Consider the following 24,415-nt stretch of genomic DNA (forward strand, 5'->3'; position numbering starts at 1 on the left):
GAGACCAAACCTGCACACAGTACACCAGGTGTGGGTCTAACCAAGAGAGGTAGCAGGAACTGCCGATGCTGGAGAATCTGAGATAACAAGATGTGGAACTGGATGAACATGGCAGGATCAGAGGAGCAGGAAGGCTGATGTTTTGGGTCTGGATCCTTCTTCTGAAGCTGCCTGGCGTGCTGTGTTCATCCAGCTCCACATCTTGTTATCTTTAGGTCTAACCAAGCTCCTTTTAGAAGAGAAGCAAGACTTTACTGCTCCTGTACTCAAATCCTCTGGCAATAGAGGCAAACATTCCATTAGCCTTCCCGATAACATGCTGCACCTGTACACTACCTTACACAGATCGCCTTGGTCCCTTCATCTACACTTTCCAACCTCTGACTATGTAAGTGATGTTCTATACTTCAATTCTTCATACCAATGTGGATAACCTCACATTTTCCCCACATTCTATTCCATCTGCCACATACTTGCTTGCTCACTCACATCCTGTCCAAACCCTCCTGAAGCTGTTTTACACCTTCCTGACAATATACCCTTGGATCTCTTCAGCCCCAAGTAGCTCTGGGGAGAAAGTAGGAACAGGGGACTGGGGTTGGATGATCAGCCGCGTTCATATTGAATGGGGGAGCAGGCTCAAAGGGCCAAATGGCTTCTGGTCCTCACGTCCAAATTATGGATATCATTAATGTAATCTGCAATGTAACCTGTATGTCTCTAAGTCTTTTTGATCTGTACATCCTTTGCTAGCTGTGATCTGCCTGTACCACTCATAAACAAAGCTTGTCACTGTATTTTGGTACATGTGACAGTAAAATCAAAATCAAATATGTTTGTGAACAGCTGAGATTACAACTTTTTAAAGGTATTTGGAGAGGTACATGAATAGAAAAGGCCTAGAGTGGGAGCAATGGCCTAGAGATATTATCACTGAACTGTTAATCCAGAGACCCAGGTCATGTTCTGGGCTCCTGGGTTCAAATCCTATCATGGCAGATCATAGAACTTGAATTAAATAAAAATCTGGAATTAGGAGTCCAATGATGACCATAAATCTATTGTCAGTTGTCAGGAAAAGACCCATCTGGTTTAGTAAACTCTTTTAGGGAAGGAAACTGACATCCTTCCCTGTCTGGCCAACATGTGACTCCAGACTTTCAGCAATGTGGTTGACTTGGAACTGCCCTCTGGGCAATTAGGGATGGGCAATAAATGCTGGTTTGGCCAATGATGCCTTCGTCTCATGAATGAATAAACCAAAATGGGCCAATCGCAGGAAATTTGGACTAGTTGATCAGCATGAATGAGTTGGGCTGAAGGGCCAGTTTCTGTGCTGTATGATTATATGACTCAAGTATTCTGTGCAAAGGAAAGGTACATGGATGAGATAGTAGGAACCGCAGATGCTGGAGAATCTGAGATAGCAAGGTGTAGAGCTAGATGAACACAGCAGGCCAAGCAGCATCAGAGGAGCAGGGAGGCTTGACATTTCGGGCCTAGACCCTTCTTCAGAAATGGGGTTCATGGATGAGAAGAGTTTAGAGGGATAGGGACCAAATTCAGGCAATTGGAACCAGCTGGGTGGTCAGCATGGACCAGTTTGGTCCAAAGAGCCTGATTCCATGCTGTATTACTCTACGACTCTAAGAGCAGCTCAAGGATCAGTAGAGTCATAGTCACTCGTCTTGCCAAAATGACAATAACCCGTTTCTTCCTGTTCTTTGTTCCATCTCGGATAGCCAATCATTCATCCGTGCCCGTACATTACACCCTAGCTGATGTGTTTGACTTTTATCTAACCAGGCTCCCGCTGTTTTAGTGCAGGACACGCAGCAGTCAGTTTACACACACAGCAATTTCCCACTACCTGTTTACAGCCAGATCATTTGGTTATAGTTGTTGTTTGGGAGCTACGTATTAACCCGGTCTCCTGCTCTTCTGTGGCAAATTCTGCAAGGCTAGGGGGGGTGTTTTCATCCAGAACCTGCTGGGAAGGGTCGCCCCTTGGCACCTCAGAATTAGAACGAGCTTTATTGCCACACGCACATGAGTACAGTGAAAAGTTCACAAGTCGTCATTTTGGTTACAAAGATACCTAAGTGCAGATTTTTCAGCACAAATTCTTAGTGGGGAAAAGGATTTAGAAAAATAAAGAAATGAAAAGTCCAGCATTACAAGATCGTAGGAATAAATTAGAAAATTGTGAACTTCCCGGAGCTCGCGCTTGAGTGGGATTTGAACACTGAGCATCAGCTGACTTCAGAGGCGGTATTGCTTCAGTTGGTCTCAGCCTGTGAATGAATAAATTCTGTCCACTGTTCCTGCCACTGACACCTACTTGTGACTTTGATCAAGGGCAGTGTAGGTGGATTGTCATCTGATGACGAGGACTGGTTCTACTTTGATGCCTTCAAGATTGTAACAGTTCTGAGTGGCTGTCAGTTTGTAAAGTGCACATTTGGACAGAGTAGAATTCCTACAGGGTGGAAAGAGGCTATTCAGCCCCTCAAGCCTGTACTCGCCCTCTTAAGACCATCCCACTGTCTAATCCCGTAATTCCTATGGCTAACCTGCACACCCCTGAGCACTGTGGGTAATTTAGCATGACCAATCCACCCTAATCTGCACATCTTCGGACAGTGGGAGGAAACCGGAGCACCCGGAGCAAACCCGTGCAGACACGGGGAGAATGTGCCAACTCCGCACAGACAGTCACCTGAGGGTGGAATCGAACCTGGGCCCCTGGTGCTGAGAGGCAGCAGTGCTAACCCCATTTGCATGACTACTGGCGCAAACTGGTGCCTGGTGTTCAGAAAGGATTGTGATAGTGTGGCAAAATGCATGCTTGACAAGATTTTGAAGAGGAGGAGCATTTGGCAGAGAAACCAATGCTAACTGGTGAATTGACTGATGTCACTGGGCCAGGATATAGACGGAATTGTATCCTAGTAATGACTATAGCGTCATTAACTTCCTTATGTTACAGCAGTGACTAGAATTACAGTACCTCATTGGCTGTAAAGCATTTGAAAGTGCAGCAGAAACGCTTTTGTTATTTTAAGTTGCAAATGTCTCCAAGGTTCTTTACTGGGGTGTGGACAAATAAACGAGTTTGGCCGAGTGACATGAGGATATTTTCGGGCAATGTTCCAACAGAGGAAGGATCTAAGCAGAGATTTTAGAAAGGAGAGGGAGGTAGAAGAGAAGGGTTAAGGTGAGAGTTCTAGATTGTTGGATCTTGTCAACTATTTTTTAAGATCAGCCTGAAATGGAGAACAGACTCGATGGACTGAATGCCCAGTGCCTGAGAGCTGAGGCTGCAGCCAGCGGTTGGAGAATTGACAAAATAAGTCTTCGGGAACCCAAGGGAAAGATAACGGTTTGGCCCTTACAAAGTTGCCTTTCCACATTTGACCAACCGTCAGTGTATGACAGCGTGAGGGCTGACAATTTGTTGAAAATTGGGCAAATACTGACCTTGTCACAAAAAAAAACAATTTGTCCTTGGACTGAGTGGCTTTCTGAGCCATTTCAGAGGGCAGCTCAGAATGAATCACGTAGCTGTGGGTCTGGAGTCACATGTAGGCCAGACCAGTTAAGGATGGCAGATTTCCTTGAGGCAAAAGCATTAGTGAGCCAGTTGATGAGCAACGACAGCCTCACGGTCACCATCCCTGAGACTAAACTTCCAATTGTGGATTTTTACCAACTAATTGACTTTAAATTTCACTAGTGCCCTTGGTAGGACCTATCCCAGAGTATTAACCCGAGACTCTGGCACATTTCCTTCTCAGTATCTTTCTTCTAATGAGACCTATTGTTTCATACAAGTACACGTGGGATTTTTTTTGTCATTAAAAAACCCATTTCATTCATTAGTGTCCTTTTGAGATAGGAAATTTGCCATCTTAACCTGGTCTGGCCTACATGTGCCTCCAGACCCCCACAATTGGGCTGACTCATAATTGTTCTGAAATGGGCTCTAGCGAGCCACTCAACTCAAAAGGTAATTAGGGATGGATATCAAATGTCAGCAGTGTTAACAGGAGATAAGACTAGAACAGTTTAGCTGATACTCGTGGTATTGAGGTGTATAAAGGCACGAGGGGCGTAGATACGATGAATGCATATAGTCTTTTTTCCCCGGGATGGGGAACTGAAAACTAGAGGGCACAAGTGTAAGGTGAGATGGAAATATTTAAGGACCTGAGGGACGACAGCTTCACGCAGAGAGTGGTGGAATGGGCTGCCAAAGAGAGTGGTTGAGGCAGGCAACATATAAAAACGTTTTAATTGGTACATGGATAGGGAAGGGTTTAGAGGGATATAGACCAGATGCAGATGATTGGAACCAGCTGAGTGGTCAGCATGGACCAGTTTGGGCTGAAGGGCCTGTTTCCACGCTGTATTACTCTGTAATGCTGAGATTGTACAGAGCAGGGAGTGCAGAGGAGATTCACGAGGAAAGTTCCTGGTATGGAACATTTTAGCGAAGAGAGGCTTTATATGCTTTTTCAAAGAAAAGGTTTGATGGACTGAATGACCTCCCAATGTGCTGAATGTAGAGCCTCACCTGCCCCTGGCTGTTCCCCGGGGCTCTGTAAGCATCGCTTTGCAGAGCCCGCCGGTCAGTAAAGGTCTGTAGTAATCTGTGCACATCCTAAAGTGTTCTGTTCTTTTGCAGTTGGCTTTGATGACTGTTTCCAAGGTTTGGCGGTACAGTTTGAAACGAATAACCGGAGTTTCAGGGTCCAGCGTGATGGTGTGGTGTATGCAACTGAAAACATTCACCTCTCTGGGAAACAGCTGAAGTTCGTGGTCACGGCCCGGAGAATGGAGAGCCCTGAACAATGGCATACTGTTGTCAAATTGACCGTGAAACCAGAAGGAAGCACCAGGCAGAAAGGACAGCAGGTACCTCCTCATTACACTGAACGGCAACAATGCCACATGCACGGGCACTAAAGTCTCTTTTCCAGCTTCAATTCCTTCTCTTCCTGACATTTAAGTCCACAGGAAATAGGCGTAGGCCATTCAGCCCCTTGAACCTGCACCACCATTCAATCGTGTGATGGCTGATACAACATTCCTCACTTCCTGCTACCCTTTCCCTTGACTTTCCCAACTGATCAAGAATCTGTCTATCTTGGCCTTAAACATACACAAGGACTTCCAAAGACACACAACCCTGTGAGAGAAGAAATTCCTTCTCATCTCAGTCTGAAATTGGTGCCCCTTTATTCTGAGACTGTACGTTCTGGTCCTAGAGCCTCTCACGAGGGAAAACATCCTCTGAGCATTTATTCTGTCAAGCCCCTTCAGTCTGATCTGCCATATTCCAGCAACCTGTCACTCAGGATAAAGGTTAATCTGAGACCCTCGAGCCAATTGCTGCCCTTCTGCCTCCAAATGCAATCTTGGTTCCATTTCATTTAATGCCCTTTTTCAAAAAAAAACCTCCTGATTAATGCACACTGGCCTTGCCTTGGATAGAGATGGCAGGTGAATTATTCATCGGGGTGGGGGGGAAGAGGTTCATGTGGCTTTCGAGTCTTTGCATGAAGAAGTTTATCCTAATTTCTCTTCTGTAGATGTGACTGTGAATTCAAGGATATGTTCCCTGCCAGTAGACAATATGTCTCTCTACTTATCCCATTGATTGCTTTCAAACTCCTAAAACAAGAAGCTCACAGTCTCGACCACACCCCCCCCCCAAATATTTCATGTTGCTGTAGTGTGACCCTTGACCAATGTCCTCATGCACTACTGCTAACATTCCCTCTTCTCACCACCGACACACAGCCACAGCAGTGTGTACCATCTACAAGATGCGCTGCAGAAATTCACCAAAGATCCTCAGGCAGCACCTTCCAAACCCATGACCCACTTCCATCGAGAAGGACAAGGGCAGCAGATACATGGGAACACCACCCCCTGCAAGTTCCCCTCCAAATCACTCACCATCCTGACTTGGAAATATATCGCCGTTCCTTTACTGCCGCTGGGTCAGAACCCTGGAATTTCCTCCCTAAGGACATTGTGGGCTTTCTGAAGTTGGGTCGATGGACCTGAAACGTTTACTCTGCTCTGCCTCCACAGATCTGCAAAATCTTCCCAGCAACTTCTCTTGTTGCTCCTGTTTTTCCAGCGTCCGCAGTTCTTTAAGTTTTTATTAGTTTAGCATGGTGGTTGTGACAATTCCAGGATGTTTTGATCAAAGTTTGGAAAATATTTAGCAGAGATTTGGAGGGATATTAGACAGCAACTTTCCCACAGGCTGGGGAGGGAGCCTCAGGCAGTGAGCTAAAGTAAAATAAGTGTTGAATGGAGCTCTTGAATGGATGCCTTCCAGCAGCAGAATCCCATCTAATGCAATGTGCTAAAAGCTACATAGATAAATACTCAGGACCCTGTTTAATGGAGACAAAAGCAATTTTTATAAACGCCTTGCAAAGAGAAGGGGGTCGTGGAGATGGCCAAACTTGCTGCATCTCCATGACAATGGCCTAACCATTCAAAACCTACCCGCCTTGTCCGAGAATTGAGATTGACAGTTAACTGTTTTTATTGCGTCAACGTGCCTGTGCCACCACGCCCAGTCCGTACCCTCAGTCGGTAAAACGGTGACTCTCGCACGCGCGCTCTCTCTCTCGCGCGCGCGTGCTCTCTCACAATCACTTACTTGCTTCCTAGTTCTGGAAAGTTTCATCGACTAGTCGTTTATAAGCTACTAGCCAAGTGATTAATTGATTTGATTGCTCTGTTGTTTGATTTATGTGCTTTGTCTCATTAGCCATGGCCCTTGTCCCTGTGCCAAATGAGCCCCGCGCTAGTTGAACTCACCCCACCTCCCCCACCCCCTGAAGAACATTGGTCCCAGCCCTTGCTCTGGTGAAGCTGGTTAGAGTTGGTCCCACCACCGCTTGTCCTTGCCTCTGAGCTAGGAGGCCCAGGTTCACACCCACCTGGTCCAGACCTGCCAAATAATATCAAGGCTGTTGTGGTGCAGTGGCAGTGCCCCCTCCTCTGAGTCAGGACGCTCGGTTCACTTTGTCCCAGAGATGTGCAACACCAGCAGATTGATGAGAAAAGTATCCAAGTGAATCAGAAATCCCTGCTTAGTCAGTGAGTCTCCAGTTACCACCACTTACAATGCTCGTTTATAACAGTTTCAGTGTTCATGGCACCTACCAGCTTTTCTGTAGAATCCCCAAAACGCTTCCTGTAACATGTTCTGTCACTTCAGTGATCCCAGTCACCCCACCAGCTTTACCTGTGTGTTGAGGTTCTGATGCATTGTTTCCTGGAGATCCCAAACACTTCAGATCATGTAGCAATAACTCCCAGCTATCGTGCTGTTCACAAACTATTGTCTTGCAGCTATTTAACTGTTGAGTGAATCCCTACACTTCAAACCAATCATTTTTTTTAATTTGTAAAAGCATATTCTGTTGGAATTGTCATCACATTTTCTTTTAGATGACTAATGGAGATTGTGGTGCAGTGTTAATGCTACTAGAATAGCAACAGAGAGACACAGCTTGATGCTCTAGAGACATGGGTTCTCTCCACGATACCTGTTGGGAATTCAAATTCACTTAAATCAGAAATTGAAAGCTAATTTCTAGTGATAATGACCTCAACTATTGTCGCCTTACTATATAACCCATTGGATTCATAAATGTCCTTCAGGGAGGGAAATCTGCCGTCATTACCTGGACTTGTTTACATGTGACTCCAGGCTGACAACAATGTGGTTTAATCTTGAGGTTGTACAGGGTGTTGGTGAGGCCTGTTCCGGAGCATTATGCGCAGTTCTGGTCGCCTTGTTATATGAAGGATACTATTAAGTGGAGAGGGTTCATAAGAGATTTACCAGGATGTTGCTGGGACTGGAGGTTATAGGGAGAGATTGGATATTCTGGGACATTTTTCAGTGGAGGATTGAGGGGTGACCTTTTATAGAGGGTTATAAAATCATGAGGGGTATCGATAAGGTGAATAGCAAGTATCTCTTCTGTACAGTAGGGGATTTCAAGACGAGGGGCATATCTTTGAGTTGAAAGGAGAAAGATCTAAAAAAGCAATTCTTTTTACTCAGTGGTTTGTGTGTGGAATGAACTTCTAAAGGAGGTGTGGATATTGGTATAGTTACACCATTTAAAAGGTGTTTTGATAAGTTCATGAATATGCAATATTTGGAGGGATATGGGCCAAGCACAGGCAGGTGAGGCCGGTTTAGTTTGGGATCATGACTGGCATGGACTGGTTGGCCCGAAGGGGGTCTCTCTGTGCTGTATGACTCTATCCTCTGAAATAGCTCTCCAATCAAGGGGCAATTAGCAATAGGCAGCAAAGGCAATGAGAAACAAATTTCAGGGAAAAGAACCATCTAGTCACTAAAACTGTTGTGTTGTCATTTTGATGATTTAATGTACTCCAGGCCCCTCTGTAATTGGCTTGTTTTCACACTGTTTTTATGTCACTGTGCCTCAGAGTCCCGGGTTGCTATGTCCTACTGGGGTAATACTCTGGAAGTCATTCTCAACTATTCCTGCAGTCAACACCAGATATAAGGATTTTAACCAAAGATACAAAGTCCCCCCACGCCTTAGACCCAGGTGCACAAAAAACACGCACCAAGTTTATGTATTTGATAGGAATTACAGTTTACAACAAATAGCTCCTAATTGCAGAAGAAACAGTAATGAACAGTCAATCTATAAACTCTACTAGTGAAAACTCCCGGTCCCTCATAGCTGCTCTCTCACCTCCTCCATGCAGACAAAGACAGACACAAATTGAGAAAAAACATGGGTGCTGTGGGTGGTGGGAAAGATCAGGAAGGCAGCCCAATGGCCCTTGTCCCCAGGGTTTGCTGAGGTGATCCTTTTCAAGTTGTCATGACTTGTTGCTCCTAAACATTTCTCTTCCAACCACCTTCTGTGCACCAAGCATAGTGTAATTGGCTCGCGAATGATATGGCGTGTGACTTATTGATTAAGGTATACAATGGGTGCGGAGAAATAAACTGGGAATTCTTCAGGATTTTTTTTTAAATTAAACAGCATGAGTACACTTTGTGCTTCTGGCTAGCCTGCTCACACCTAGAAGCTGTTCAGTTACCGTGGAACCACGCTGTCAGCTGTTTGACACAGACCAATCAGTTTCTCATTGCCACATGAATCTACCCCCGTTTGCACTCCCAGGCCCCAGCTTATCTCCAACATCGCCACCAAACTCTTCCTCCCCCCAAACCCTGCTTGCTTCTCAATCCCTTTCTCCCCGGCACGTGTGCTAACCTTCTCTTTCTCTTGCTCTGCCTTGCTCACTTGTGCTCTCCCACACTTGATGAAAGAGAAGAGAAACAGTCTAGTCGTGCTCCTTAAAATTGACACCTTACAGTGACCTGCCCTCTGATCTCCTGATGTAGCTCATTTGTTAGAGTTTGTCAGAGTCGCTCGTATGTAGGACCTATAGATATTTTGGCACGTCAGAGGTGTTATACAAATGCTGGATGTGATTAGTCTCTGACTTGAGGTGATTACTGGTTGATAGCAACGAGCAGAGTTCCAGTTCTGGGCAGGATTGTGTGGAGTTGGCTGATCACTTATGAAGCAGATTGAGACCACCACGGGCAGCCTCTGAGTGCTAATGTGAAAGGAGGGAGTCGGGGGGGTGGGTGGGTGGGGGGGGGGCGGGGGAATGAGCAAACGTTCCCGAATCCAATCTGCTTGAAGGCAGGGATTGTCAGTTGTGCGTAAATGGAAGTCATTGTGCTGTGGAATTCTCTGTCACAGAAAGTGGTTGAGGCCAGACTAGAGTGTTTCCAAGAAGAAGGTAGAGATAGCTTTTTCTGGTTAAACGGATCGAAGGGTATCGGGAGAAAGTGGGACCAGGGCACTGAGTTGGTTGATCACACTGAATGGTGGAGCAGGCCTGAGGGGCCGAATGGCCTACTCCTGCTTCAAGTTTCTATGCTTCACCCTTGATACTGTCAAACCGACCGCTGTGTGGAACAGCTTTTGGAATTTGAGTGAAGCAACAAGCCATTCTGCCTGTATGTCCAGGCCCCCGCGCCACGAAGGAATAAAAGCAGCACAAATTAAATTCTCTTCACCCTGTGAGTGGCCATGTTCTCGAATACACTGCCCGAGTGTATGGTCGAGGCTTTCAAAAGGGATCAGGCTGGCTATCAGATCAGGAAGAGTTGGCAGATTTTGGGGAGGAATCAGGAGAACTGTTAAATCGCTGCCCTGGAGAGCTGGCGCAGACTCACTAGGCCGAATGGCCCCCCTTCTGTGCCGTGATGATTCTGCGAGCTGGCCCATATCTTGGGAGCATTTCTCCAGTTCTCTCTCTGTGTGTGTGCGTCTGTGTGTCTGTTTTTTTACCTCACTCGGTCGTGCTCCTGCCTCCTGAACTGGAGGGTTGTTGGTTTGAGACCCTGTGGGCATGCTTCCAGACTGATAGCGCTGAAACATTCAGGAGAATGATTGGAAGGCTGGGGAAAGTCAGCCATGTCAAGGGAAAGACCTGGGAGGGTTCTGCATGGGGAAGAAAATGCCGAGAGGAGATTTGATAGAGGTGGTTTAAAAATTCATGGAAGACCTGGGCAGTGTAGATAGAGAGAAATCGTATTCCCAGTGGTGGAAGGATTGAGAACCAGAGGGAGAAGGCTTTGTAGTTATTGGCAGAAGCAGCACATTTAAGGAAAATTCACTTCCTCTGCTCAGGCTGAAGATGCAATTTTGGAATCTGGAATGCTGTGCCCGAGTGTGTGGTGGAGGCAAATTCTGATGAAGCTTTCAGGTGAGAATGGGATCATCTGTAAAGGGGGAGACATGCAGAGAGTAGGTGGGGATGTGTCATGGGATGAAGCATTCCTTTGAAGGGCCAGCATGGGAGCGATAGGCTGCGTGGGCTCGACTGTAAACAAATAAAAAGTTGTTGCAGTTGAGAAGCGTCAGACTGGGGGTTCCAGCGGTATGTGGGTGGTGGGGGGGAGATGTTCATTATAGACTAAGAATTGGAGCCATGCCTCCTTGCAAGTGGAAGTATGGAAAGGTTTTAAATGCAGGACTGGCAATTTGTGCTCGATAATTAATTGTTGAGTGGAGATGGTAAGGCAGAATTTCAAGGTGACTCTCTGCTAATGCAATGGGTTTGAATCAAACTCACCACTGCAAGAGGGGAGATTTAACTTCAGAAGCCAGATATATAAAAAAGAAATCTATCAAAAGGTGACCATGTAACCACTGTCATTTATCATAAAAACCCATCTGGTTCACTCGAGTCCTTTAGGGAAAATGACATCCTTACCTGGTCTGGTGTACATGTGACTCCAGACCCACAGCAATGCTGTTGACTCTGAACTGCCCTCTGGGCAATTAGAGATGGGCAATACATACCTGTCAAGTTGGCAATGTCCAAACACCTAGCTTACCAACCTTGTCTGGCTTGCAGGTGCCTTCAGACCCCCAGCAATGTGTTTAATTCTTAACGACCTTTGGGGTAATTAGGGATGGGCAATACCTGCTGGCCCAGCCATAGACATCCATATCCCATGAATGAATTCTATTTGTTTTAAGAATTGAAGTTGGTAGGTTTTTAACAGTCAATGGAGTTGGGTCGCGGATCTGCTATGATCTCATTGAATGGTGACGCAGGTTTGAGGGGCTGAATGGCCACCTACTCTTCCTACCTTCCCATGAATTTTGACCTTCTCCCATCCTTGCAAATGTAATGTTATTGCCAGTTGTTGAGCCTGGATTATCGAGGCATGATGTTTTTTTGTTAGCTACAGCTAGCTTTCCCAGTGAAATCTTTAATATCTTTAGTATTGTGTGACACTTCTCAATGCTAGAGTCAGCTTTACTGTCACATGTACTCTCACATGAGCACAGTGATAAGTTTACAAGCACCATCTTGGGTACAAGGTACCTAGGTCAAGATTCTTCTTCATCAGTTGGACTTTCGATGCAGGGATTAACGGTGAATATTTGTTGGCCATTCTGTCTGTCAAAAGGGACCACATTTGCGCAAACGTCGGCTTGCTCAGAGTTGTACATGTGCTGCTATTCAAATGCAGCTGTCAGGTGGCACCATTGCACATTGTGTCAGCTTCCGTTCTTCAAACCCATCTCCTCCTGTGGACTTGTAGAGACCGACACCGCCGCTATGGTGGGAGCGGGTGTGAACTGAAGATATGTGCATACACATTGTCTGTCTGTTTTTAGACAGGTGGAACAACTGCTCCTTAGGGGTGTCAGAAAAAATGTGGGAGATGTTAGAATGTGGAATCTGCGTTCTCAAGAACTACTTGAGGCATTAGTGCCCATGTTGCTGAAAGGGGCGTTGGATAAATAGATAAAAACATCAAGAGTTAGGAACAGGATTAGGCCATTCCCTCAAGCCTGTTCGCCATTCAATAGGATCGTAACTGATCCAACATTCCTCGTGTCCACTTTTCCTGCCCTGGCCCCTTAATCCTGTCCATTTCAATAAGATAACCTCTCATTCTAAACTCCAGTGAGTAGGGTCACAACCTGTTTAGCCTTTGTTCAGAAGACGATCCCTTCCTGCCAACCGACTGAAATTTTCCTGAACTGCCTCCAATGAAACAATACCTTTCCTTAAATAAGGGGGAGCTGAGCTGCTCACAGTACCCCAGTTGTGTCTCACCAGCACCTTGTACGAATGCAGCAAAACTGCACCGCTCCCCCCCCCCCCCCCCCCCCACTCCTACTTCAACTCCCTTTGAATTGCAGAGCAGGCCTGAGCGTTCTAATGGACTGTGTTTAATTAAGGGCCTATGCAGAACGGACAAACTTGAGATTGCTACAGAGAAGAGGGGGTTCGTGTTGAGAAATGAAACCAGGTTCACTTCTTGTGATGGGGCTGCAGACAGTTACTCCAGGTCACTTACTGGGCCCTTGTCAAATACTTCGCTGCGGTCCATGCAGACAACATCCACCACTCTGCCTTCTTCCGGGACCTCAATCTAGTTGGTGAGACATGATTTCCCACACACAAAGCTGTTGCTGACAATCCTTCATCAGTTCCTGCCTTTCCAAATGCATGGAAATCCCTTCCAACAAGGTACCCACCGACTGACATCAGGAACGCCTGTCTGTAGTTCCCTGGCTTTGCACTTTGCTTCTTCTCTCTCAGTGAAGTTCAACCAGAATAATGCCTTCACTTCACCCCCTATTTCATCCTTCATTTCTCTCACTTTATTTTGAGTCTGTGTGTTTTTCTCCCAGGCACTATTATTAATTGAGCAGGTGGAGTTCTGTGTGAGATGTGGACTCCAGCATAGAATGGCCAGTTTCTTGGCTGAAATTCGATACAACTCCTTCATCGATTTGGCCAAATTGGCATGCAGTGTGTCCTCCAATAACTCGCCCCTTCCTGGATGCCATGGTCATGTTCGATGCAGTCCTCCTGTTGCACCCCAACATCCAATTTCCGGCTGGGCCTTGGGGGAATCAAAGCTGGGATTTCTGGGCGCTCATTGCCATTTTCCAGAACTTTGTGTATCACTTTGTGCCTAAATACTGCTACAATATGACGAGCGTTTCTGTCTCTCCCACCCTTAGAGGCCATGAGTTCCAGATTCCTACCATCCTTCTGGGTGGGAGGAAAACAAGATTCCTCATGCCCCCTCCTGCCCCTTTAAATCCATGTCCCCTGTTTCTGCAGTAATTGTTTGGTTTTGTTCTCTGGCGAAGACTGGAGTGCTGACACTCTATAAAATCCAGATGGTCCATGCACAGGATATTTACTTGACCATTGACAGAGCCCAAGTGGTTTATTTTATATCGCCCAATGGCTCACCAGCCAAAAACTCGTTGATGGAAATAGATGAAGTTTTAAAATTGTTGTAATGACACTTCTGATAACTCTCGTATGCCCCAATGTTAGCCTTAAGATATTCTCTCGGAAGTAGGAGGGTCGAGGCCTTCAAACACTCCAGCTGTTCAGATTGTGTTTTTTTTTTCAGTCTTTCTGTGCTGCAAATGTGTATTCAAATGAAAACAATCATTTATGACTTCATCCAGCATTAACGTAAGGGTGCCACTTAATATCATCAAGGGGTTTTGGGCACTTTTATTTATCCCCAAGAACTGAAGCAGTTAGGCCTGGTAGCATCGTCCCTTTGTCCATTTAATCGCAGAGTTTTTTTGTTTCTTTTGACCTTCCCTGACATCTTCGTCTTTCCCAATGCCTTAGGGACCAGCATTCCCTGTGTTCATACATGCACAGACCTGAGGGACGATGCTTTGTCTTGTGGTGGAGACTAGAGCTAGAACATGGAGCTTGAGAAGAAAACCAGACAATAAATCCTCTTCTAGCCGTGAAGGCAGAGCGAGGTGGAGTGTGTGAATTTGAGAATTGGCATAGGAAGATGCCAGGCTTGGAGGACTGTGGGGCTAGAGGATTACTAGGGAGGGGCGAGGCCATTCAGGGATCTAAAATTGAGGCTGAGAATTTTTAAGATGAAGGTGGTAATGGATTGGGATTCGTTGTGGATCAGCAAGGCTTGGGATTTGAGAAGCACCCTGGAGGATTTGGCATGAATGGAGAGGATGAGGAATTGACGGGGACGGAATGTCGGAAAGCTTGTTACAAAGGGTACTAGGGTCATTCGGGAGTAATGGAGGCTTCCGGAGGTGAGAATAAATGCCTGGTGTGTAACCCTCTAATTTGTCAACATTTAATTGGAAATGTGCTGTCTGAACTAATACCAAATATCCTGCATGCTCACTCACCAACATTACAATTCAAGTCTCAGCCTCCAATAATTGATTCAGTTCTGATAAAAGGCCATTGGATGGTCATATAGGCGCTGAATGTTCAGCGTATTGGCAAGGTTTTCACTTCATTTCTAATTTCTAGTAATTTTCTCTCTGTCCCTCTCTCTCTCTTTACCCTTTCTCTGTCGTTCTCCTTCGTTCCCATTTTTCTCTCTCTCTCTCTTTTTCATTCCCTCTCCCTCACTCTCATTCGCTCTGTTTCTCATTGTTTCTCTTTTCAGAGTCCTCTCTCTCTTGCATTCTCTCTCTGAGAATGAGGTGCTGTTTAGGGAGTCTCGGGCTGGGGAGCATTCTCTGAAAGTTGGAGCCTAGTTTTGTGTTTGGAGTTGACGGGAAGAAATGTGGGTTAGGCATTTGGAATCCTCTTCTGTAAGAGTCTTGGGGATTTAATTGCTATAAAACAGATGGTCTGATCAAAGCATCGACCCAGATCCTTCTATTGTCTCAATAAACATCAATCCTGTTTCCAATCAAATACTTCTCTTGTTCTTTTTAATCAATTCTATCCTCGCTGAAGGGGAGAGATTCTGAGAAATTTCTTGATGCTGAGGGCTCTGTGTGTAATCGAGGCAAAAACACTACTCTCTAAAAGAAATCCCAGCATTGTAGCTGGTGGCATTCCGATTCAACTTACAAAGAAACGTGGAATCGAAAGCCTACTTCAGTGACCACAGAGCCATCATTGACTGGTAGAGAATCCCATCTGGTACACTCAGTTATCCAGTCATACAGCACAGAAACAGACCCTTCGGTCCAACCTGTCCACACTGATCATAATCCCGAACTGAACTAGTCCCACCTGCCTGCTCCTGGCCCATATCCCTCCCGGCCCATATCCCTCCCGTCCTTTCCCATTCATGTACTTGTCCAAATGTCTTGTAACTGTACCCACATCCTCAGGAGGTTCATTCCACACGCAAACTACCCTCCATGTAAAAAAAAAAGTTGCCCCTCATTTCTCTCTCGTTTTTAAATATCTCTCCTCTCACTTTAAAAATGTGTCTCATGGTCTTGAAATTCGCCCGCCCCCCCCCCCCCCCGTCCTAGAGAAAAAGCAGCTACCATTAAATCTGTCTATAGCCCTCATTACCCTCCTAAATGTCTATAAGGTTGCCTCTCAAACATCTACAGAATTAGAAGCAGCAGTCCACATCAAACTGTCTCCGCCATTTAACACGATCATGGCTGATCTCATCTCGGCCTCAACTCCACTATCCTACCTGCTCCCTGTAACTCTTTAACCCGTTACTAAATAACAATCTGTCTCATCCTTATTCAATGCCCCAGCGCCCACTGCATTCTGAGGGGGTGTGAAGTCCACTGATTCACCACCCTTTGCAAGAAACAGCTCCTTCCTATCTTCTACACACTCTCTGCCTGGTCAGACCTACACTTGACTTCAGGCCAACAGCCATGTTGTTGACTCTTAACCGCTTTGAGCAAGATACTCAAATGAAGGGTAATTGGGGATGGGTGATGAATGTTTGGAGTTGCCAGGAACCCCCACGTCCCATGTGAACAAGACTGAGCCACCAGGTATGGTCTGGTCAAACCCCTTGTACCATTGAAGCAAGGATTTGTCTTTGGAGAGGAAATTGGACAGGCTGGGCCAGTACTCATTGGAGTTTAGAAGCCTGAGAGACAGTTGTATTGAGAAACCAAATTCTGTGGGGGCTTGACCCAGTAGATGCCGAGAGGATGCCTCCCTGCTCTTGAGGGAATCTGGGATTAATGTTTAAAAATCAGGGTGGGAGTGCCTGTCTTCGTCTAAGATGAGGAGCCTTTGGAATTCCCTTTCCTAGAAAGTAGTGGAGGTTGGGACATTGAATTTATTCAAGGCCAAGCTAAACAGATTTGTGATTTCAGGAACAGGTAAGTGGTGATGTGACTTCAACTATTTTACTGAATGGTGGAGCAGGCTGAATGGGCCGAATGGCCTACTCCTCATTGTTGTGTTCTTAAGAATTCTGCCAGAGCATACATTAGGGGAAGCGATGGCCTAGTGGTATTATCGCTGGACTGTTAATCCAGACACCCAGGTCGTGTTCTGAGGACCCGGGTTCAATTCCTACCCCGACTGATGGTGGAATTTAAATTCAATAAATATCTGGAATTAAGAACCTTGTGGTGACTGTGAATCCTTCGCCGATTGGAAAAACCCATTGAGTTCACTGATAATAAAATGTGAGGCTGGATGAACACAGCAGGCCAAGCAGCATCTCAGGAGCACAAAAGCTGACGTTTCGGGCCTAGACCCTTCATCAGAGAGGGGGATGGGGGGAGGGAACTGGAATAAATAGGGAGAGAGGGGGAGGCGGACCGAAGATGGAGAGCAAAGAAGATAGGTGGAGAGGGTGTAGGTGGGGAGGTAGGGAGGGGATAGGTCAGTCCAGGGAAGACGGACAGGTCAAGGAGGTGGGATGAGGTTAGTAGGTAGCTGGGGGTGCGGCTGGGGGTGGGAGGAAGGGATGGGGTGAGAGGAAGAACCGGTTAGGGAGGCAGAGACAGGTTGGACTGGTTTTGGGATGCAGTGGGTGGGGGGGAAGAGCTGGGCTGGTTGTGTGGTGCAGTGGGGGGAGGGGATGAACTGGGCTGGTTTAGGGATGCAGTGGGGGAAGGGGAGATTTTGAAACTGGTGAAGTCCACATTGATACCATATGGCTGCAGGGTTCCCAGGCGGAATATGAGTTGCTGTTCCTGCAACCTTCGGGTGGCATCATTGTGGCAGTGCAGGAGGCCCATGATGGACATGTCATCAAGAGAATGGGAGGGGGAGTGGAAATGGTTTGCGACTGGGAGGTGCAGTTGTTTGTTGCGAACTGAGCGGAGGTGTTCTGCAAAGCGGTCCCCAAGCCTCCGCTTGGTTTCCCCAATGTAGAGAAAGCCGCACCGGGTACAGTGGATGCAGTATACCACATTGGCAGATGTGTAGGTGAACCTCTGCTTAATGTGGAATGTCATCTTGGGGCCTGGGATGGGGGTGAGGGAGGAGGTGTGGGGACAAGTGTAGCATTTCCTGCGGTTGCAGGGGAAGGTGCCGGGTGTGGTGGGGTTGGAGGGCAGTGTGGAGCGAACAAGGGAGTCACGGAGAGAGTGGTCTCTCCGGAAAGCAGACAGGGGTGGGGATGGAAAAATGTCTTGGGTGGTGGGGTTCACTTGAGTTCACTGATGTCCTTTTAGGGAAGGAAACTGCCATCCTTACCTGGTCTGGCCTACATGACTCCAGACCCACAGCAATGTGGTTGACTCTGAACTGCCCTCTGGGTAATTAGGGATGGGCAATAAATGCTGCTTTCATCCCGTTAATGAGTATTTTAAAAAAAGGATTGTTCACAAGGAGAGCTATTCTGGAAGGGCTGAGGCCAAAATGTTTGTTTACAAGAATCAGATATACTCATTCATATTCAAGTATGCTGTTTACTTCAACTTCTTTTTGTGTAATTACAGACCTGGAAGCCGAGAAATGCTGTCCTACCTCAGAACGTTCCGGACATCTTTTTCCCACGATTCCAGCCGCAATACCCGGGTCATCTGAAACGTCAGAAGAGAGACTGGGTCATTCCACCAATCAATGTTCCTGAAAATTCTCGTGGCCCCTTCCCTCAGGATTTGGTCACGGTAAGAGACTGTTTCTAGCCCATCATCTCAACTGGGGAAAGGCAGAGAAAACTGGGATGTGGTGGTAGTGTCACAGGATCAGTGACGTGGAGGCCGAGATTAATACTCTGGCGACATTGCTTCAGTTCACTTATGGAAGCTAAATTCATTCAAATAACCGACAAGAGTCTGAAGTATGAAACTAGAATTAGAATCTGCTTTATTGTCACGTCTGCTCCCACAGGTACAGTGAAACGTTTACACCTCACCACTGACCGTACCATCTTAGTTACAAGGCACCTAAAGTGCAGATACTTAAGTATTTAGCATAAAATAGAAAGAGTAATCAAGTCTAGCATAAGGATAAAAAAGAAAAATCAAAAAATAGATGTATACTTTTATGGTCCAACCCGGCCCATGTCGGCCCCTCACCTCCAGACCACACTTGGCCAAGTGTGCAGACCAGAGTGGGCTTTGAAACACGAGGCCTTGCCTCCTGCCTGCAGAGGAGAGGAGCTCTCACCACCCCCCCCCCCCCCCCCCCCCCCCCCGACCCATGACAGCCTCCAGCCCATACAGGGGAGGGGGAGGGGTTGTCTTACCCCTTCATGACGGCCCCCAGCCCGCACGGGGGAGGTCTCACCCCCCTCATGATGGCTCCCAGCCTGTGCACAGTTGGGGTGGGGTCTCACCCGCCCCCACCATGGCCCCCAGCCCCCTGGGGGCACCTCGCTTCCGTTCCCAACCAACCAATTCCATCCGAACAAGATTTAAAACAAAAAAACACACAAAGAAGACAAGACTAGAGCAGGCTAGCCGTGGTGTCGGCTACCATGAGACTATCATTGATTATTGTAGGAAACGCATTCAGTTCAGTCGTGTGCCTTTTGACCCAGCCTGGTCTGGCTGGGGTGTGCCCTCCGTAATGACTATCTCGTAACACCCAAGTGCTGGGAAGCAGGACTTGAACAGAATTGATGGACCAAAGGGTCTCTCTCCTACTGTATGGTTCTATGTGCCTCCAGACTAATTCAGGCTAATGCTTTGGGGACGTGGAATTTGAATTGAATTTTTAAAAAAAACAAACTGGATTAAATATCAACCATAAGTGATAATGGGAACTGCAGATGCTGGAGAATCCGAGATAACAAAGTGTGCAGCTGGATGAACACAGCAGGCCCAGCAGCATCTCAGGAGCATAAAAGCTGACCTTTCGGGCCTAGACCCTTCTTCAGAGAGGGGGATGGGGAGTGGGAACTGAAATAAATAGGGAGAGAGGGGGAGGCGGACTGAAGATGGAGTCTTCCCTGGACTGACCTATCCCCTCCCTACCTCCCCACCTATACTCTCCTCTCCACCTATCTTCTTTTCTCTCCATCTTCGGTCCGCCTCCCCCTCTCTCCCTACTTATTCCAGTTCCCTCTCCCCATCCCCCTCTCTGATGAAGGGTCTAGGCCCGAAACGTCAGCTTTTGTGCTCCTGAGATGCTGCTTGGCCTGCTGTGTTCATCCAGATCCACACTTTGTTAACTTAAATATCAACCACATAGCTGTCAACCATCGTTAAAAACCCATCTGATTCACTTTAGGGAGGGGGAGTCTGCCATCCTTACCCAGTCTGGCCTATATGTGACTCCAGACCCACAGCAATGTGGTTGACTCTTAACTGCCCAATGGGCAGAGGGCAGTTAGGGATAGGGTATTAGAGATGGGGTAATAGATGCTGATCTAGTCAGCAACAGCCCACATCCCATAAGCAAATCTGTACAAAAATAGCAAGTTTGCAGAGCCCTTTTTGCTGCGATGGTAGAAGCACGAAGTGCCGGAGAAACTCAGCAGGTCCAACAGCATCCGCGGGAGAAAAGCAAAGATTATGTTTCTTCATTATATTCTTCAGAACCCTGGAGTGTGACGTTTTGAGTCAGAGTCATACAGCAAGGAAACAGGGCCTCTGGCCCAACTTGTCCATACCAACCAGTCTCCCTAAACAGTCCGTCTTCCCTCCCACCAACTCGCTGACCAATCCCCACCCTCACCTCCTACCTACACTCGCCTTCACCAGCTTCATCCCTGCCCCCTTGACCTGTGTGTCTGCTCTCCTACCTATCCGCTCCACCGCCTACCTGCTATCACCACTCCCCACTCTCTTTATTTCAGAGCACCCTTCCCACCAAACCACGCTGCTCCCCCCCCCCCCCCCCCCCCCAAATTCTGACGAAGGATCCCAACCTGAAAAATCAGCTTTCCTGCTCCTCTGATGCTGCCTGGCCTGCTGTGTTCCTCCAGATCTACACTGCGTTATCCAGCATTGGCAATCTATCTCCAAACATGTCCCATCTGCCTGCATTTGGCCCATATCCCTCTAAACTTTTTCCTATTCATGTACCTGTCCAAATATATTTTAGATGTTGTAACTGAAACCGCACCTGCATCTACCACATCTCATTCTGTGTACACACCACCCTCTGTGTGGAAAACGCTGTCCCTCAGGTCCCTTTTTAAAACTTTCTCCTTTCACCTTGCTTCCCTTCCAAAAATTTCTGGGCATAACTTACCATTCGCAGATAATTCATTAAAAGTAAAACCACCTCCTAGTCATAGGTGGAATATTTAAATTGAAACAAAACCTCCTGAAGGGGCCGTGCGCATTCGGATATGCTGTTGCTAATGACCACCCCAGCTGGGTAGCAAAAACTATCCCCTTTTTATCAGTGTTGCCTAACACCAGTGCCCATGTTGGAAGATTATGGGCTCAGTGGGTCCTGAGCCCAAATCCCAGCCTCATCCGTGTGCTGAGGGAATCAGAAGAACTATTTAACAGACACTGAGTTCATCAACTCTGTCTTCATCCTGGAATGGGTGTAAAAGATTTGCATGGCACATTTTTTGAAGGAGGTGTTTCTTGTTTATCCAGACCCATATTTAACCTTCTGCCAAATCTGGACACTGTGACTTGTGAGTTGTGGGATTTTGCTGTGCTCCCTATATGAAAGGGACATTACACATAGGAGCGAGTGCAGGTCATTTGGTCCATCGAGCCAACTCCACTCGAACACACTCAGCCTGATCATCTACCTGTCTGCCATCTCTCACCATTGCCCAGAAATCTTACCCATCTCTCAGCAGTACCTGCTGGATGATTGAGCTTCCGATCTCGATCCCAAACATTCTCCACCCTTTGGAATGAGGAACACTGGGAGTGCACTAAGAGCTTCCTGGCACTGGGAATATTCATTTCTAGGATGTCTTCATCGTTGAACACTTATTGCCCGTCTCCAATTGCCCAGAGGGCATTTATGAATCAACCTGGTTACTATGGATGGGCCAGACCAGGTAAAGATGGCAGATTTCCTGCCCTAAAGGGTATTAGAGAACCTGATGGGATTTTTCCCCCAATGAGTGGTTCCATGACACAGCCATCAGATTTTTATTGAATTCATATTCCACCATCTGCAATGACAGGATTCGAACCCAGGTCCCCAGAACATTTCCTGGATTGACCACCTAGTGGTATGATTGCTGGACTGGCACCTCCCCATTGAAGGATACAAGAACCCTTGCACAATTACACCTTTTGTTGTCTTTCGGTAATGCGTGACTTTCCTTTTCCTTTCGGATTTACAGATCCGCTCCGACCGCGATAAAAACCGTTCACTACGCTACAGTGTCACAGGGCCAGGGGCAGATCAGCCACCAGCTGGAATCTTCAGCATTAATCCCATCTCCGGTCAGCTCGTTGTGACGAAACCTCTGGATCGGGAACAGAGAGCTTCCTACCACGTAAGTCACTGCGTGGCGAGGGCCAAGCATTTTTGTTATTTAACCAGGGCAGCAGCTGCATCCTGTGGCTGGAGAGTTGTTAACAAGAGGGGACAGACGGATAGCTGGCAGGGAGGATGGAGAAGTAATAATTGTACGCCGCGAGGGAGTTGTGACCTGGAGCACTGTGGGGAAGTTTGGCAAAACAGATTCAACAGGAACCTACAAAAGGGAACAGTGTCAATATTTGAAGGATCAACCATGATTGTGCTGAATCACAGGATAGGCTCAGGAAGGCTGAATGGCCTGCTCCTGTTGCCGTTGTTTTCCTGTGAGACGTGGGGGTGGCTCTGGAGAAAGGGTAGGGGTGTAGGGGATGGGAGAGTGCTGGGTTTCAGATAGCTTTCAAAGACATAGCACGTGTGCAATGGGCTAAATTAATCACAAACAAAAACAAAGTTGCTGGAAAAGCTCAGCAGGCCTGGCAGCATCTGCGGATGGAAAAAAACAGCATTAACATTTCGGGTCCTGTGACCCTTCCCCAGAACAGCATCCATAGTGCTTTCAGTTTTTACTTGGGCTAAATTGAGCATTATCTTCGGCATCCTCTACCTCAAGAGAATAGTGGAAGCTGGCTCACTGAGAGGTTCAGGGCGGATAAAGATTAGCTTGTAGATATGAAGGGATGTGGGATGTTGATAGAGTGCAGCAGAATGGCATTGAGATAGTAGATCAGCTTTCATGTTATCAAATCGAGGCACAGGCTCGAAGGGCTGAGGGTCTATGACTGTTCCATTTGTGGCGAGAATGACGCTATGATATTACGGGGAAACGTAATCAGGTGAATGAGCAAAAACCTGTAACAGAAAGTGGGGAAAATGCCAGATTATGCACTTTGTCGCAGAGCTTAGAGGAGTTGAATATTATTTAAATGGTGAAAGACTGCAGAAAGCTGCAGCACAGAGGGAGTAGGGAGCCCTTGTGCAATAAAATTGCAGCATCCAAGCTCCTCCTACTCCGCTCCTCCAGCCACCACCCTCTACCCCTTTCTCCTTCCCTTCTCCACCTTCTTCCCTCCTTCCCCGCCCCTTCATGTAGTCTTCTCCTCCACCCCCTGTCCCTCCTCAGAGCACACCCCTGTGGAGGAGAATTTCAGCAATTCCTAACCCTCTGAATGGAAGAAATTTGTTTGCCTTTCTCTCTTTAAGTGTGCAATTTTATTTGGAAACTGTGTGCCCTCATTCTTAGTGCTCCCAAGAGGCATTTACCTGACCATGCCCCCTCAGGATCTTAGACATTTCAATAAAATCCCTTCTCATTCTTCTAAATCTGAATTATTCTGAGAAAGTGCCCATCACCCATTTCCAGTGATCAGTTGAGTAATTCTCTGACCAAGTTTTTTTTCTGCCTCTTCCCTGTTTCCCTGTCTCCCTGCTCCCCATTTCTGCCCACATAACCATCCAGTGCCCATCTTGAATGCCTGAATGGAACCTGCCTACACCACATTTCCCAGGCAGAGCATTCCAGACCCTAACTAGTTGCTGGCTGAATAAGTTTTCTCTCCTGTCAGCCTTGCTTCGTTTGTACATCACTTTTTAAATCTGCACCACCTCGTCCTTTGTTCCTTTCATAAACAAAGACGGCCTTCTTTCCATTAGTTTTGTCCAGCCCACTCATACTTTTGAAACCCAAATCAAATCTCTCCGCCATCTTCCAGCTTCACCACTCTGCCCTCAACACAGTCGTTCCTGTATGCGCTCCAACACTTTCTCATCTTCCCTGAGATGTCGCACCTAGAACTCCAGCTGAGATCAAATGAGTGTTGTCTGCGAATTTCTTATATCTTATGAATTAAATATAATTTGTGTGACGTTTTAAAGTTTGGAAGTACTATAAAGCAACAAATCGAAATGCTATAAGCCCAAAATGTGGAAAAGGCTTTAATCAGGTTCAGACCAGAAACTCAACTGGACTCCCCACAGAAACACAGTGGCTACAAGAGCAGGCCAGAAGATACAATACTGCAATAAGTAACTCACCTCCTGACTCCCCAAAGCCTGTCCACCATCTACAATACACAAGTCAGGAGTGTGATGGAATACTCCCCACTTGCCTGGATGGGTGCAGCCCCAATAACCCTCGAGAAGCTCAACGCCATCCAGGACAAAGTAGCCACTTGATTGGCATCACATCCACAAACATCCACTCCCTCCACCCACCGACGCTAAGTAACAGCAG

The 24,415-nt window shown here is 46.9% G+C and overlaps 1 protein-coding gene across 1 annotated transcript in view; it reads left to right on the plus strand.

Moving 5' to 3' along the window:
• LOC125451783 (cadherin-2-like) overlaps positions 1–24,415 on the plus strand; it is a 164,512-nt gene that overhangs the window by 91,990 nt on the left and 48,107 nt on the right. The window contains exons 3-5 of the mRNA XM_059646358.1: positions 4,688–4,917; positions 18,270–18,440; positions 22,043–22,198. Of these exons, the coding sequence (XP_059502341.1) occupies positions 4,688–4,917; positions 18,270–18,440; positions 22,043–22,198 (557 nt within the window). The remainder of the gene's footprint in view (positions 1–4,687; positions 4,918–18,269; positions 18,441–22,042; positions 22,199–24,415) is intronic.

Source organism: Stegostoma tigrinum, chromosome 5 (genome assembly GCF_030684315.1).
Source record: "Stegostoma tigrinum isolate sSteTig4 chromosome 5, sSteTig4.hap1, whole genome shotgun sequence".
Lineage (NCBI taxonomy): Eukaryota > Metazoa > Chordata > Chondrichthyes > Orectolobiformes > Stegostomatidae > Stegostoma > Stegostoma tigrinum.